The sequence below is a fragment of the Sinocyclocheilus anshuiensis genome, unplaced genomic scaffold, assembly GCF_001515605.1.
Source record: "Sinocyclocheilus anshuiensis isolate Anshui unplaced genomic scaffold, SAMN03320099.WGS_v1.1 scaffold665, whole genome shotgun sequence".
In the NCBI taxonomy this organism is placed as follows: Eukaryota; Metazoa; Chordata; class Actinopteri; order Cypriniformes; family Cyprinidae; genus Sinocyclocheilus; species Sinocyclocheilus anshuiensis.
In genome coordinates, this window is record NW_015537961.1 from 719,002 (window position 1) to 735,348 (window position 16,347).

General features: G+C 36.5%; 1 protein-coding gene and 1 long non-coding RNA gene across 2 annotated transcripts in view; both read right to left on the reverse strand.

Moving 5' to 3' along the window:
- Positions 1–11,659: 11,659 nt before the first annotated feature.
- Positions 11,660–12,940, reverse strand: LOC107667178 (uncharacterized). Its single transcript, XR_001631762.1, has 2 exons — positions 12,557–12,940; positions 11,660–12,438 (listed from the first exon to the last, which is right to left on the reverse strand). It is a non-coding gene; the product is annotated as an uncharacterized LOC107667178 (long non-coding RNA).
- A 271-nt stretch (positions 12,941–13,211) lies between these two features.
- The window catches only part of LOC107667070 (uncharacterized), a 55,187-nt gene continuing 52,051 nt past the window's right edge, over positions 13,212–16,347 (reverse strand). Inside the window, exons 32-33 of the mRNA XM_016458669.1 lie at positions 15,343–15,450; positions 13,212–14,124 (exon numbers count right to left, since the gene is read on the reverse strand). Of these exons, the coding sequence (XP_016314155.1) occupies positions 13,877–14,124; positions 15,343–15,450 (356 nt within the window). The 3' untranslated portion in view covers positions 13,212–13,876. The remainder of the gene's footprint in view (positions 14,125–15,342; positions 15,451–16,347) is intronic.

Below are 16,347 nucleotides of genomic sequence, written 5' to 3' on the forward strand. Positions count from 1 at the left end.
AAAACATTCCTTAAACAAAATGCATTTAATATTAGTATAAAAAATGCCCAATGGCCAGTGCAATGCTATTAATATGTCCACAACAACTAATGTTTACACTTTATATTGTTTGATCCCAATTGAATATTTTTTTTCAAAAGGCACAAAGGTTCGTAACAATATGGTGAGTAAATGGACAGAATTGTCTGTTTTTGATCATTCCTTTAACTCAAAAGATTCCTTTAAAAATATTGACATTAATGCATGCAATTTGATCAGACAATGCAAAATATTAAAGATCACAGATGACTGATGCAATGCTATTAATCTAACCACAACAGCTGTTTAAACTTTAAAATGTTTGATCTCACATTAAAATTAATGTGATGTATGTAGAGCCAGTTAAAGCTATAGTGTTATTGAGAAACATTCACTATGAGGACTATGCTCTTTTGTGAAATCAAATTAAAAATTAATCCCTCTTCATTTGCATTTGTATTAATTAGTGAAGATTCCCTCTTAGATGTGCTGCGATCAGAGCTCATCAGAGAAACTGGATTGTGCTTTTGTCTGAATTGTGGTTGGAGTTTCAGCAGGACTGGGGTCTAGAGATGAACAGGGTCAGCTGGTAAAGCACTCTTTCCAAATGCAAAGGAAGGAGAAAAGGCCAGTGCCAGGTGAGACGTGCGTCACAGACGATTGTGTGCCAGTTTCATCTCTGCATTGACATCCACTATCAGGCAGTGGAACAAATGCAGCTCTCTGACAGATGAATCATTTGCTGAACTCTGTTTTAGTGTGTATAATCATCATATTCTTAGTTACTGCTCATATAGTCTTAAACTAGCATGTATGCGGGATTAAAACATGTTTTAAGTCAAATGTCATTCATAGACCATTTTGCATACAAATTTTGGAAGTCATGCTATGCAGTTGCTAGGGTGTTATGGGTGGTTGCTAGGTCGTTGCTATGCAGTTGCTATGGTGTTCTGGCCTGGATGGTTGCTAGGCCATTGCTAGGGTGTTCTGGGTGGTTGCTAGGTTGTTTCTATGCATTTGCTAGGGTGTTCTGGGTGGTTGCTATGTATTTGCTAGGGTGTTCTGGCCTAGATGGTTGCTAGGCTGTTGCTATGCAGTTGCTAGGGTGTTCTGGGTGGCTGCTAGGTTGTCGCTATGCAGTTGCTAGGGTGTTATGGGTGGTTGCTAGGTCATTGCTATGCATTTGCTAGGGTGTTATTGGTGGTTGCTAGGTCGTTGCTGTGGTGTTCTGGGTGTTTGTATTGCTAGAATGTTAAGGCATTCTGAGAGGCTGTTAGTGTCTTGCTGTGTGATTGCTAGGATATTTTGGGTGGTTTCCAGGGTGTTTCTATGCAGTTGCTAGGGTATTCTGGGTGGGTGCATTGCTAGAATGTTGCTATTCAGTTTCTAAGGCATTCTGAAGGGCTGTTACTATGGCTGTGTTGCTATGTGATTGCTAGGATGTTTTGGGTGGTTGCCAGGGTGTTGCTATGGAGTTTGCTAGTGTTTTGATTGATTGCTAGGTTGTTGCTATGCAGTTGCTAGGGTGTTTTAGCATGTATTAAACATAATATTCCTAGTTCAAATAGCATGTATGGGATCTCACATCATGCGTTAAAAGTCAAATGACATTCACAGTCCATTTTGCTTACAAATTCTGACACAAGTAAAAAGTGTTAAAACATGGCTTTTAAAGAACACAGCCACCGTCATGCCCAGTCTTCCTCCTTAAATATCAAATGTTTCTGAATCACAGTGAGTGTGTTTGCTCCAAGTCATTTGAAGGTGAAGGGCTGCAGAGGGCCAGACAGATTTAGAAGGGGATTGTGGGTAGGGTTGTGGCCATCAGGGGACTGGTGAGGGTCACCCTGTTGCTGTTTTCTTAAAGGCGGTGCCAATTCCCGCAGTGGCAGCACAGATGGATTACATAATAGCGCTGACGGGGGCCGTGCCAACTCCTGTCCCATATCTCACCCACTGCGGCAAAGATCACTGACCCTATATGCATTTGTCTTCCAAGATTTATCCCTTTAACTAACCTCATGTCATCTTTCACAACCAACCAGTGCATGACATGTGCCTTGGGAAATCAGTTTAACCATGAATATAGAAATGTTTCACATGAAAGGACATTTAGAAATTCACTAATAAAGACTACATAGCCTATTTACACTTTACAAGGTTTTAAGATTGCAAAGGGGCAGAGTTTTCCCGGAAGTTTACTTTACATTTTCTGCCTCTTTGCAACCCTATTTGCCCCTGCAAACTCACCATCACAATACTACGGTGTTGTGGTAGGTTGTCATGGCATTCTGAGTACTTTGTAGCCTGTAGCATGTAGTTAGGGTGCTCTGGGTGGTTGCTAGGTCATTGCTAAGCAATTGTTAAGTAGATGTTAGTATATTGATATGCTATCACTAGGGTAATCTGAGTTATTGCACTGCTAGGATGCTGCTACAGTATGTGATTGCTAAGGTGTTTTAGGTGGTTTCCAGGGTGTTGCAATGCAGTTGTTAGAATATGCTGAGTGGATTCTTTGCTGGAAAATTATGCAGTTGCTAAGGCATTCTGTGGGCTTTTAATGTGTTGCTATGTGATTACTAGTGTGGATTGGGTGGTTTCCGGGATGCTACTATGCAGTTGCTGGAGTATTCTGGCTGGAATGTTGTTATGCTGGTGCTAAAGCATTCTAAGGGGCTGTCAGTATGTTGCTATGCGATTACTAGGGTGTTGTGTGTGGTTGCTAGGGTGTTGCTATGTATTTGCTAGTATTTTGGGTGATTTCATTGCTAGGATATTCCTATGCAGTTGCTAAGGCATTCTGAGAGGTTGATAGTGTTGCTATGTGATTACTAGTGTGTTTTGGGTGGTTTCCAGGGTGTTGCTATGCAGTTGCTAGAGTATTCCGAGTGGTTTCTTTGCTGGAAAATTGTTATGCAGTTGCTAAGGCATTCTGGGGGCTTTTAATGTGTTGCTATGCAATTACTAGTGTGGTTTTGGTGGTTTCCAGGATGTTACTATGAGGTTGCTAGAATATTATGGCTGGAATGTTGTTTTGCTGTTGCTTAAGCATTCTAAGGGGCTGTTAGCATGTTACTATGCAATTACTATGGTGTTTTGGGTGGTTCCCAGGGTGTTGCTATGCATTTGCTAGTGTATTCTGGGTGACTTCATTGCTAGGATATTCCTATGCAGTTGCTAAGGCATTCTGAGAGGTTGATAGTGTTGCTATGTGATTACTAGTGTGTTTCGGGTGGTTTCCAGGGTGTTGCTATGCAGTTGCTAGAGTATTCTGGCTGGAATGTTGTTATGCAGTTATGACATTCCGAGGGGCTGTTAGTGTGTTGCTTTGTGATTACAGGGGGGTGTTTTGGGTGTTTGCTAGGGTGTTGCTATTCAGTTGCTAAACTATTCAGAGTGGTTTCTTTGCTGGAATGCTGATATGCAGTTGCTAAGGCATTCTGAGGGGCATTTAGTGTGTTGCTATGTGATTCCTAAGGTGTTTTGGGTGGTTGCCAGGGTGTTGCTATGCAGATGCTTGGGTATTCTGGTTGTTTTCATTGCTAGAGTGTTGCTATTCAGTTGCTAAAGGCATTCTGATGAGCTATTAGTTTGCTATGATGTTTTGGGGGGTTGCCAGTGTGTTGCTATGCAGTTGCTAGGTTGTTCTGAATGGTTGCATTGCTAGATTGTTGCTGTGCAGTTTCTAAGGCATTCTGAGGAGCTGTTAGTGTGCTGCTATGCGATTACTAGGCTGTTTTGGGTGGTTGCCAGTGTGTTGTTATACAGTTGCTAAGGTGTTCTGAGTGGTTCTGGTCTCTAAAACGGTTCCCTTCTTCAATAAGAGTTTTCTCCTGTGTAATGATCTGGTAGGTGATTGCATAGAATAGTGATTGAATTATATTTGACGTAAATATTGAAATAATAGTCTACTAACAATTCTGCATGAATGTTGACTCATTCTCTTTTTATATGGACAAATAGCATTTAACACCAGAGCAACCTAACCATTTTGTATCCTGTTTTTTATTCATTTTCCTCTAAAACGGCTTTCAGTGGCCTTCCCTTGTGCACACTAAACATGAGTTTAGCCTCACCGAAAATGGACCGAAGCAATTTCCATAAGTCTACTTTATCTGAGCTTGCAGAAGAGTCTTGGTTATAACCACGAGAGTCTGCCCATAAGAGCTCCTCCATCCGGTGCCAACACATACAGATGGTGTGTTTGTACGCGTGTATTTCTTCACTCATAGACAGAGCCGTCAACACAAAGCCTTACTGAATAAGCATGTTTGGATGCCTTCGAATCGGCTTTCATTTCCATAATCGCTGACATGCATTCATGAAGGGCAGACGCTAAATGTCTAACCCCTCCCTGCAAACGTCTGAATGTGGCCCGGGGAGTTTTACAGTCTGGGGCGTATAGTGAAGAGCGCCTTTTTAATATATTATAGTGTACAACAAGCTTCCTCACACATTGAGATGAATCACAACAGACAGGCGTGCTACCAATTAACCGACAGCTCTGAATACAACAAATGAGAGATGCACACTGGACAAAAGCAGCATTTGGAAAATAAAGAGAAAGACGGCAGCATGTATTAGTCTTAGATATTAAATTATTAAAAGCATAACAGATAGACTTTGGAAATGAAAGACAGTCACAAGGATGGAACAGAATTCAGAGGTCTTGTTTTAAAGCTAAACTGTTTTTATACAGTTTAACTGTTATCACGTACAGTGTTAATTATAATGCATATAAAATAATGATATACAAACAAAAACAATAAAAGCCTGTCATTTTAGTGATTTATTTATCTGCCACAATAATGTAATGCTTTTGAATGATCTTTATTTGAAGGCATCTTAATTTTTTCTGTAAATATTGATTGCAATATTTAATTATTTGCTATATTGAATTTTGAACTATGAATCAAATTTTAATTCATTCAGTTAATTTTTTATTTATTGACAGGTTAAATACAGACAAAAATACTTAACAGATTTATATTTATATCAGATTTACACATTTAACCATTTGTTTGCATATTGAATTATTTGCAATTAGTTAATCAAATTATATTTCAGTTAATATTTTAATTGATTGATAGCTCAAATGCAGACAAAACTGCTTATCAGATTTTTTATCAGATTTACACATTTAACCTTTTGTTTACATACTGACTTATGCAAATTGTTATTTGCGATTAGCAAATCAAATTACAATTCATCCAGTTACTGTTTTGAATTATTTGACAGCTCAAATACAGACAAAACTGTTTATCAGATTTACTGTATATTTATATTTACATCAGATTTACACATTTAACCCTTTCCTAAAATACTGTCTGTTGTGACTTGTATGAAATAGCAGAACAAAACTACAGGACCAACCACAAAAACAGAAATTTCCTTCAAAAGCGCTGTGAGCCAAGATGACTCGGGGACACGCATACATCACATCCCTTCAAAACACGCGTGTAGGGTTTCACCTTTGAAGCCACACAGATCAAAGCGGCTGAGGAAGACCACAGTAAAGAGATATAAAAGCACAGATCACTGGAGACCTGAACACACGATACCAGACACCTGTTCATGAGCCAAACACTCTCACATCTATTCAGAAACAAGCTTTGTAAATAAATGAGTGTGATGAAGTAAAGCTAGACTGCACGTTAACCATTTGCATGCAGGTCTCTCAATATATTACAGGAATCATCCAGATAAAACACCGACCACAGAACCACAGAAATCCTTTGCACTTACAATGGACATCTGTGGTGCAAAACATTGCAGTGGGACAAACGTTCAAATGCACTCTTAAGATGTGTTAACATGACACTAGCATAATGAAATCGCCTACTAACCTTGTCAAGTTATCCAGGACTCTGTCATGGTCACATGAAGATGGAAAACCTGGTAACTTTCACTTGACACACACAAGACTAGCAGAAAAGGGATGTGATGTATCTCCACAAACTATCCTCAGAGGCAAATCAGTTCAGTTGGCGGCCAGTTGCTGGAAAGTTCTTTATTTGCTATGAAAGTAAATGTTCAAACTCAAATTTCAAATCTAAATTAAAATTTAAAAAAATTGTGATTCTTATACTCAAAATCAACCTAAAAAAATGCAATGTCCATTATAAGTGCATTACTGTAAACAAAATTTGTGTTTTTTAATCAATGTTAATGATAATGCAAATAAAATAATGATATGCAAAAAACAAACAAACAAACAATATTTTGACATCTAAAACCATTTTTGTCATTTTAATTATTTATTCCTCTGCGACAATAATATATTGCTTTTGAATGATCTTCATTTGGAGGCATCTTGATTTTTTTTAATTTTTTTTTATTTGCAGTTAGTGAAATTAGAATTAATTCAGTTAATTTTTAAATTGATTGACAGTTAAAATACAAATTTGCTTATCCGATTTACACATTTAACCCTTTGTTTGCATATTGAATAATTTGCAATTAATCAAATTATAATTAATTCAGTTATTTTTTAAATGTATTGACAGTTCAAATACAGGCACATATGCTTATCATATTTATATTACATTTACACATTTAACCCTTTGTTTGCATATTTAATTATTTGCTATTAGTTCATCAAATTATAATTAATTCAGTAATTTTTTTAATTGACAGTTCAAATACAGACAAAACTACAGGTTTACATTATTATATTCATATCAGATTAACACATTTGTGTTGTATCTATGCAGACTGTGTCCAAGCAACATTGCTCAAAAAAAGTTACCCCGTGTATCATTGTCTATTTTTGTGACTTGCAGATCACCATTATGAGCATTTACTGTATGCAAAAATCAACTGAAATGCAAAATTCAAGCTTCACATTTCTCCTGTAAATTCGACTCATAGACTTCTATTGTAAGTGCATTACTGTAAACACCATTTATGTGTTTTTACAAACTGAGAGCCAAGAAAGTGTTTTGATGCTTGCAACACCAAAGTCATGGGTTCAAATCCCAGGAAATGCATGAGCTGATAAAAATGTACATCTTGAATGTGATGTCATTAAAGGTATCTGCCAAATGCATGAATGTGAAATTGAGACGAATGCTGCACATTGAGCAACTTTGACTATTTTAACTAGTTCTTTATTTCTTTGTGATATTATGAAGTGTTTGCTTCAGTGAAAAGCTTTTTTTATTTCAGCATTCAGCGCTCTCAGTCTTTTCCATCTGACAAGCACGTCCTTATTGCCCTGGGACGCCATATAGGATTCCAGCCTCCTCATATGAATCAGTGGGTACTGAGAGGTCATGACCTCTGAGGAACTGGCCAGTGGTCACAATAACAAGAGAGATGGTCAGAAACGGCCCTCAGGGACACATTTGGACAGAGGGTTTCCCATGACACCGGGTTAAACCCTTCAGCTCGAGCTCAGAGAAAAGAACATATTAAAATGGCAAGTCTTCCCTTACATTTTTGCCCATGCATAACTAGATTTAACTCAACACTGAGATGCTTTGCAGAATCCACTAGGAATGCGTTACCGACATACTATTGTATATTTTGTAGATTTTTTAGCTTCTGAGAATTATAAAAAAAACATTTTTTTAATATTTAATTATTAATTTTTTTTTTATGAATACAGTAGAAAGTTTAAAAGAACACTATTCAAAATAGAAATCTTTTGTATGTGTATCTTTTCAATGGTAGTGCGTTTTGTTTCCACAAAAATACATATACAATGAGAAGAAATGTTTCTCGAGCAGCAAACCAGCATATTAAAATGATTTCTGAAGGATCATGTGACACTGAAGACTGGAGTAATGATGCTGAAAATTCAACTTTGATCACAGGAATAAATTACATTTTAAAATATATTCAAAAACAAAACAGTTATTTTAAATCGTAATAATTTCACAATTTTACAGTTTTTACTGTATTTTTAGTCAAATAAATGCAGCCTTGGTGAGCAGAAGAGACTTCTTTCAAAAACAATAATAATAAAAAAAAATTAAAAAAATCGATTTATTAAAAGAATCTTTCATAAATCTTTGATAAAACTAAGTATTTCTTTGTTAATGCACATTGATTTTTTTTTTCTTTTTTGTCCCAAAGAGTCGAGTGAGTTTGCCCTGTGGTGTGATCGAATGTTTAAAGCAGCGCAGGGTTCAGGAGCAGGTCATGACCTCTGTGACACAGGCAGTGAGGTAACACACGCCCCTCTGCCGGCCATTGACCGGACACTCTCCAATTCAGTCCTTCTGATGACCGGCAGAGAATGACCTCGATTGTTGGCTGTCATTGGCGTAATTGACTCGTGACGTTTGGACCCCACTGTATGTCATTTGAACATCAACTTTGTCTCATATGGAGAAATGAAAATCAATAGAGAGCTACGAATGAGTATAGCAGCTCAGATAAAGCAAAATTCTCCTTATAAAAGGAGATCTCATTTGTGATTTGCTTTCCTGCGGGAGGCTTTTAATTACCACAGATGAATGTCTTTTGTGAAAGTCCTTGAGAGTTTTCAGTTTTCATTGATTCATCATGAGCATCGGAGATGTGATGAGGACGGATGGGAAAATAGCAGCGATGCTGAACTTCACTCATGTAAATGACTGACTCATTGAAATGAGTCATTGACAGAGAAGTGGATTAAATGAATGTCCTGTCTTGCTGATGTCAGGCATACAGCCATACACACACACTTAATGAAAAACAAGATCGACTAATATATATATATACACATACACATACACACACACACACATATATATATATATATAATGAATTGATCAAAAGTGACAGTAAATACATTTATAATGTCTTTTGAACTTTGTATTCATCAAAAAATTCTGAAAAATGTATCAGTTTCCGCAAACATACTAAGCAGCATGACTATTTTTAACATCGTCTCTGCAATATTCTGGTCTCTTGTATACCATATTTAATATTCTAGTCAATACAAGGGAAAAAATCCAGTCACATTCCAACAAATGTAAGCGCTTCAACAAAAGTCACACAAAGCATTCAAAAAAAAAAGCATTAACATTTTAAAAAAGCACAAATATTTAAGCAAACCAGAATATGGCAGAGACTTAGGCCAATGAGCAATTGCATAACATGCTAAAAATGTAAACAGATATACATATTGCTAAGTTGCTTAGTCTCTGCGGTTATTCTGGTCGATTTAGCCATTTACAGTGTGTACCCTGATCACTGAGATGTCTATTTGGCGTCTGCATTTACATCTGCAAGACGTATTTTTTTAGAGAGTTTGCTCATCTGCAATAAGTCTATAGGACGTTTCCTATCAGATGACAAATAGACGTTTAGAAGATGTCTTTAAGATGTTTATGATTTAGAATGTATGTAAAACTGATGTCTATCAGACGTTTGTACACAGCAGATGCTTTCCAGATGAAGCGATCTTTAACAGACATTTTGCAGACGTGTGCTATCTGGGTATTTTTTAATGACTTTTAATGCTTTTTTAATGGTTTATGTGTTATTAAAGATTTGCATTTGTTTGCTGTATCAGAAGCAATAGCTACATATCTGACTGGGTTTTGATTTCCATACTTGACTAGAATTTTGAATATCATATTGCATATACAGGGCCGATACTGGATGATGCTAAAGCGTTTTACACACCACACTGTTACGGCCCATTAAAAAAAAGCTCCGTCCCTTTGCACTTAGCACATTTCGAGCACTTAATGCATTCTAATCCGACACTGACCAAGTGCTGAAAGCCATTGTTTGAGCACTTTTACCCCCCGCTGTCAGCGGCTCCCCAATTATGTATGCGGAGACTCTCTGAAAGCTTAAAGGGATTGGAGGGGCATCCAGCTTCCAGTCATAACAGCTTTTCATATGCAAACGCACGAGCGCAGCATCGACCTCTGAGGATTTGGACTCGAGCCGGAAGGCTCAGATCTCCTCCGCGCTGTTTTAATGATTATTGTGGAGGCTTTCTTACAATGTTTATCTGTAGTTTCCATATCAGCGCTTTTGAAATCCCCATCCGAGAGGGAAAGACGAGGGTGTGTTGAATTGTGCCCGGTGGATCGTTAATACAGAATTCAGGCATCAAACAAACAAACAAACAGCTAATTTCTTCACTATGCGAGAAGCTGCGGTCATTGATTTATCACCGAAGGCTTTTCGTTGCCTATTTGCTCTTTTTACAAAGCATAGTATAAAAACGCACAATTTACTTTCAAATATTGTCAGTCAGATCTGACCATTGGACATCACTACACAAACCACAAAACCCGCAACCTAATGCAAGTTAAAATGACCAATTTCAATTCATATTGTAGTTTTCCATTTATTTCTAAAACACATTTCTGAAATTAGATATACTCAGCAAACAGTTTTTGGTTCCCAGAACGTTCTGGGAAGGTTAGTTTTTGGATACAAAAAAGAACCGACAGAGAATGTTCCCAGAACATTCTTATTTGGTTCCCAAAAACATAAGCAAACAGGAACATTGCAGTTGCCAGTCAAATGCAAAATTATATCTATTAAGAATTTCAGTCAGGTTTCAGGTCCCATCAGAAACTGCGCTTGTTAAAATTACAAATGACATGCTTCTTGCATCAGACTGCATCTCACTACTTTTACTTGACCTTAGCGCTGCATTCGACACTAGATAATGACATACTCATAGATCGATTACAAAACTACATGGGTGTTCAGGGACAGGCTTTAAGATAGATCCTACCTATCAGACCATTACCACTTTGTTTATTTAAACAGGGAATCATCTCATTTAACGCCAGTAAAGTGTGGAGTGCCACAAGGATCTGTCTTAGGCCCTCTGCTATTTTCAATATATATGCTGCCCCTTGGTAATATTATTAAAAAATATGGGTGTATGATTTCTACTGTCCTAGAACTGTACATTTCTGCCATATGGACATCACCTTGTCACCACTGATAAACTACTTCTAATTGTAATGTAGAAAGTTTTATTTTCTGTGAAGCTGCTTTGCAATAATGTTTCGTGAAAAGTGCTATACAAATAAACATGAATTGAATTGAAATGCAGTTACTAGGTGTTTGCATACTGACCAAAGTCCCTGCGATATTCTGGGCTCTAGCATAGCCCCTGTGTATGCAATAAAATATTTAATATTCTAGTCAAGTATGGGGAAAAAAACGGTCCCATTATGTAGCTATTGCTTTTGATACAGCAAACAAATGCAAATGATTGCAAACTCTTGTTGCAAATGCAATATAGTGAGTGAGTGACGTGACGTGACATGTGGCCAAGTATGGTGACCCATACTTGGAATTAGTGCTCTGCATTTAACCCATCAAAAGTGCACACACACTGCAGTGAACACACACCCAGAGCAGTGGGCAGCCATTTTTCCTGCGGCGCCTGGGGAGAAGTTGGGGGTTCGGTGCCTTGCTCAAGGGCACCTCAGTCGTGGTATTGAAGGTGGGAGAGAGCGCTGTACATTCACTCCCCCCACCCACAATCCCTGCCGGTACGAGACTCGAACCCACAACCTTTGGGTTACGAGTCCGACTCTCTAACCATTAGGCCACGACTAAGCAGCTATACTTACTAATCCAAATTATTATTTTTGGACACCATTAACCATTGCATGGTAGTTTATGGATGTATATCACTCAATAAAATGATGCCATAACCAGTGCAGCGTTTCTGCTTTACCACGTCTTTTAAAGAAATAATGCAAATACTCATTGTGCTCTAATGACCTTATTTTCTTACAATGCTTATAAAGACATTATCTTCAATCTGAACATATTTCCCACTGTAAAATATCTAAAATAATGCATTACATGTTTAAATTGTGTAAAAATGGTCATAAACATTCATGTCACCAATCTCAAAATATCATGCATGACCAGACAGTAAAAAAAAAAAAAACTTCCTATAAAAATGTCCTGACACACTGCATTAGTTTAAATACAGAAAGCAACGCTAGAATAAGTGAATCAAATGTTTATAGTCTGGAAACACACGTTAAAGGGACAGTTGGCCAAAAATGTAAATTACTGTCAACATTTACTCACCCTCAAGTAAATAAATAATGACAGAGCTTTCATTTTTGGTTGAGACCACACAGAACTCAAACCAGCCGATGCAGAAAAACATGACAAACTGACAAATAATATGTGCCAAAACCTCAGAGAAACTAAACAATGAGTGGACATTCTGAAACTCAGAGATAATCATCAACAGAAATTGCAATCCACGCCAAAAACAGAACATACATGAACTGAAAACACACCAGACCACCTCAAGAGGAATGTGGTGGGAACACTGAACACACTAGCTTTCAAAAGTCTCATATCAGTAGATTCATTACAGCAGTATTTTACGGCTGTCATCACATCCACAGCAAACTGCACTCATTTATACACACGAAAAAAATCTGGCAAATGATGAAATCTCAGCATGGCAAAATGTTGAGGCTGAAGGAAGAGTTAATCCATAAATGAAAGTTCACACCAATGATGATGGCTATAACTAAAATTTTTTGAAATAATATAATATAGTAATCATTTTTAGTGTGAATTGGTCATTACTCACCCTCATGATGTTCCTATTTTCTTGTGTTCTTCACTTTTTGAATTATATTCTGTCCAATCCTTCTCATGAGGACAGTTTTGCTGCAAGCTTAATTAAATACACCTGAACGAGCTAATTAAAGTGTTTAGGGTCATTAAAAACATCTAGGCAGGTGTGATGGAGCTAAATTCTGCAGGAACATCTTCCTTCAGAAGAACTGGGCACTCCTTTTATATAATGAAAGGGGACTGTGTCAGTTGAGCTCCAAAATGACAAAAAAGCAACAAGGGAGGATTTACATGGAGCAGAAATTTGGCCCGTGATGACCTTTGATTTGGCCCACCATGCAAGAGGATGGGAAAAAATAGAAAAAGAAAAAAAACAATTTTTTTTAAAAACAAACTATTGAAGCATATCTTTATTTCTAATTAATATTTTTGTTTTAGCATTTTTTTAAACATTGTTTTGCTTTTTTTTGCATTGAAATGTAAAAAACAATACAAGTGAATTTTTGTGAAAAATTAAGAAAGTGATTATTTAAATGTTTAAATAAAAAATACATTTAAATTATTTTTATTTAATGCACTTTAATATAATATAGTTGGATTTAATAGACTAATATATTATATAATACAATATAATACATAATTTAATATACCAATATAATATAGTTGGATATAATGCATTTACTTTTGACCCACAGTCATCAATCAGGTTTGATTAAAATGTTTGGTTAGAGAGTAATGACATAAATTTGGGTCCGTTTCTCACAATAAGCTGTTTTATGACTTCAAAGCAATTGAAATATAGCGGACAAGTCATATGCATAATAGTTATGATAGATTTGTGGTGTGTTTTTGGAGCTTGACAGACTTCATTGTTCTTTAAATATTTCAGTTTTCTTCTTCTCTGCATTTCTCCTCTTCGCTAGCATGCTTCCTATAGTTGTCTAATGGCATTGCATATTGCGAATATTGTTGGCTCTGTGATAAAATTGCTTTTGTTCTCTTTGTAATTTGCTTTGGATAAAATTGCTGCTAAATGCATTCCATGAAAGAAAGAGTCATATGTGTTTGGAACAACATGAGGGTAAATTACATGATTTTCATTTTTGACTAAATCGTCCATTTGAGCCCGATATCAAAACGGCTGATAAAGTGAGAAGTTGAAGGAGTGAATTTTCCACTTATCTCGCAGCAACACAATCATACAAGATCTCATTTAAAAGTATACAAAAATGGTTCTTGCCATCATATCCATAAATAAATGTAAGAAAAATTGTAACTTGTGTCCTGCACATGTCAGTCAGGGTCTTTGACCAGCAGTGTCACAAAGTGTCCGTCACTCCTTTTTCCCAAAGAACTTCCTGAAGACGGATTTGTTGGGCGGTCGCGGGAGGCTCATGTAGCTCTTAATGGGCAGATCGGAGATGGACTCTTGCCAGACACCGTTTGTCGGGGCCGTCGCTGTGCTTTTACAGACTGACGGCATCTCACCATCTCTGATGAATAAAGTCACCGAGTAGCTGGAGCTGCTGTCCTGGCCTTTGCCTGAAGGGGGCGCTACAGGCTTGATCCTCTGATATGTGGCTGTAGAAACAGAGATATCAGCATTCAAAGCTCATATACATTGATTAAACGTTTATTTGTAGGGCCCTATGATTCCCGCAATACAGAAAACGCACACAGAATTGCAGAAACCAGTCATAAAAATAGAATTTTAGATGCATAAATCAAAAGTAGCACTGTACGCTTAATCAAATTGTAACAGCAACAATAATAATAATAATAATAATAATAATAACAAAGTACTAAAACTTTTTAAAGGAATAATTACACAATTTTTCTTCCATGTTTTAATTTTAACAGTAAACCTCTGCTGCCAAAAAAACAAAAGGACTTGTTTAATTTTTATCTGATTACATTTTAATTATATTGTTAAAGGAACACTCCACTATTTTTGAAAATAGGCTCATTTTCCAACTCCCCTAGAGTTAAACAGTTGAGTTTTACCTTTTTCGAATCCATTCAGCCGATCTCCGGGTCTGGCGGTAGCACTTTTAGCTGTAGCTTAGCATAGATCATTGAATCTGATTAGACCGTTAGCATCTCGCTCAAAAATGACCAAAGAGTTTCTATATTTTTCCTATTTAAAACTTGACTCTTCTGTAGTCACATCGTGTACTAAGACCGACGGAAAATTAAAAGTTGTGATTTTCTAGGCCGATATGGCTAGGAACTATACTCTCATTCCGGCGTAATAATCAAGGAACTTTGCTGCCGTACCATGGGTGCAGCAGGCGCAATGATATTACGCAGCGCCTGAAAATAGTCCCCAGCACGCTCCCTGTGCAAGCAGGTGGTCACGTTGGTTATGTTGACGGAAGTTAGCCTATTTTAGTTCCATAAATTTTATTTATTTTTTTTTTTAAGCTTCCAATAAATTGCTGAATTGTATAAGTTTCATGATTTCAATTAATTACATGCTTTTTGATTACTAAAATTTAATTAAAATGGAATCCAAAAAAAAAAACAGAATTTAGAAAAAAATAAAATAAAAAATGGGGGGATGGAATTTGGGGAAAAAAATTAAATGGAATTTGGGGAAAAAATAAAACATTCCATATGGCCCTAAAAATATATTTTTCTTAAACTTGTTCAATTGTACAAGTTTCTTGATTTCATGCTTTTTGTTTACTCAAATTTAATTTAATCATTAAAACGCTGTCCAGAATTCTGGAAAAATAAAACGAATTTCATAGGGCCCTAACTGGATGTGGCAAATGTGACTCAATTGAGTTACTGTACCTGAGGTAAAGGAGTGTGAGCGTCTCTTTTCGCTGGTCCAGCCCTGAACGGTGGACATAGAGGACAGATTCTGTCTCCGAAACTCGCCATGAGAGTCAAACTCATCCTCTACAGAGAGAAAAGGAAAAAAAACCTGAAAATGAATCATTCAACCTCTACAGTACAAGGGCAGACAGTAGCCTATAAGTGAGTAATAAAGCACTCGAGGTGAGAAATTATGTGACCAAGGTGGAAATGACAAAATCCAGAGAGCTGAATAGAACTGCTTCTCCCGAAATAGAAAGCCGCTGACAGCAAACAGATGTGACCCTGCCTCATAATGTCTGCGTGAAGCTTTGCTCAGTACCAGAGTCCTCTACTGCCCTCTTTTGGATGTTCAAACATTTGTCTTGCATATTGTTTATTTATTACTTGCATTAGTTGCCAGTGTTTTTGAAACTGTCAAACTGAAAGCTAATTTTATCAAGTATGCTTTCAAATCCATTATAATAGCATACTTAAGATAAATTATATATTTATAGATTTCTTTACTGGACAACAAGGCAAAATACTGATTAAAAATTATTTTTATTTTATTTTTTTTAATTTATTTATTTACTTATAAATTTTTTGTAGTGCAATTTAAAGTAATTTAACTATGGTCAAACTACATATTTATACACATTTACTATAAATTAAATACTCAGAGCTATGAGGGTTTATAAAATATGACTATAAACTTGAGTAATTTATTTAAATGCGCCTAATTTATATAAATGAGTCATGATAGTAATAAACAGCAGCATTAAAGTAATGCAAAATGCAGTGCATTATATATATATATATATATATATATATATAATATAGGGAAATATCTATAGGATCATGTACAGTATCTGAACATTTTGGTGTGACAGTTTATCATGGCTACATCAGCGAGTTACTGGATTTTGTGAGGATATTCAAAGCTTAGTTGAAGCAGAATTCTTGACAACTGGAACAATATAAAAAACTTTCTTCTAAGCC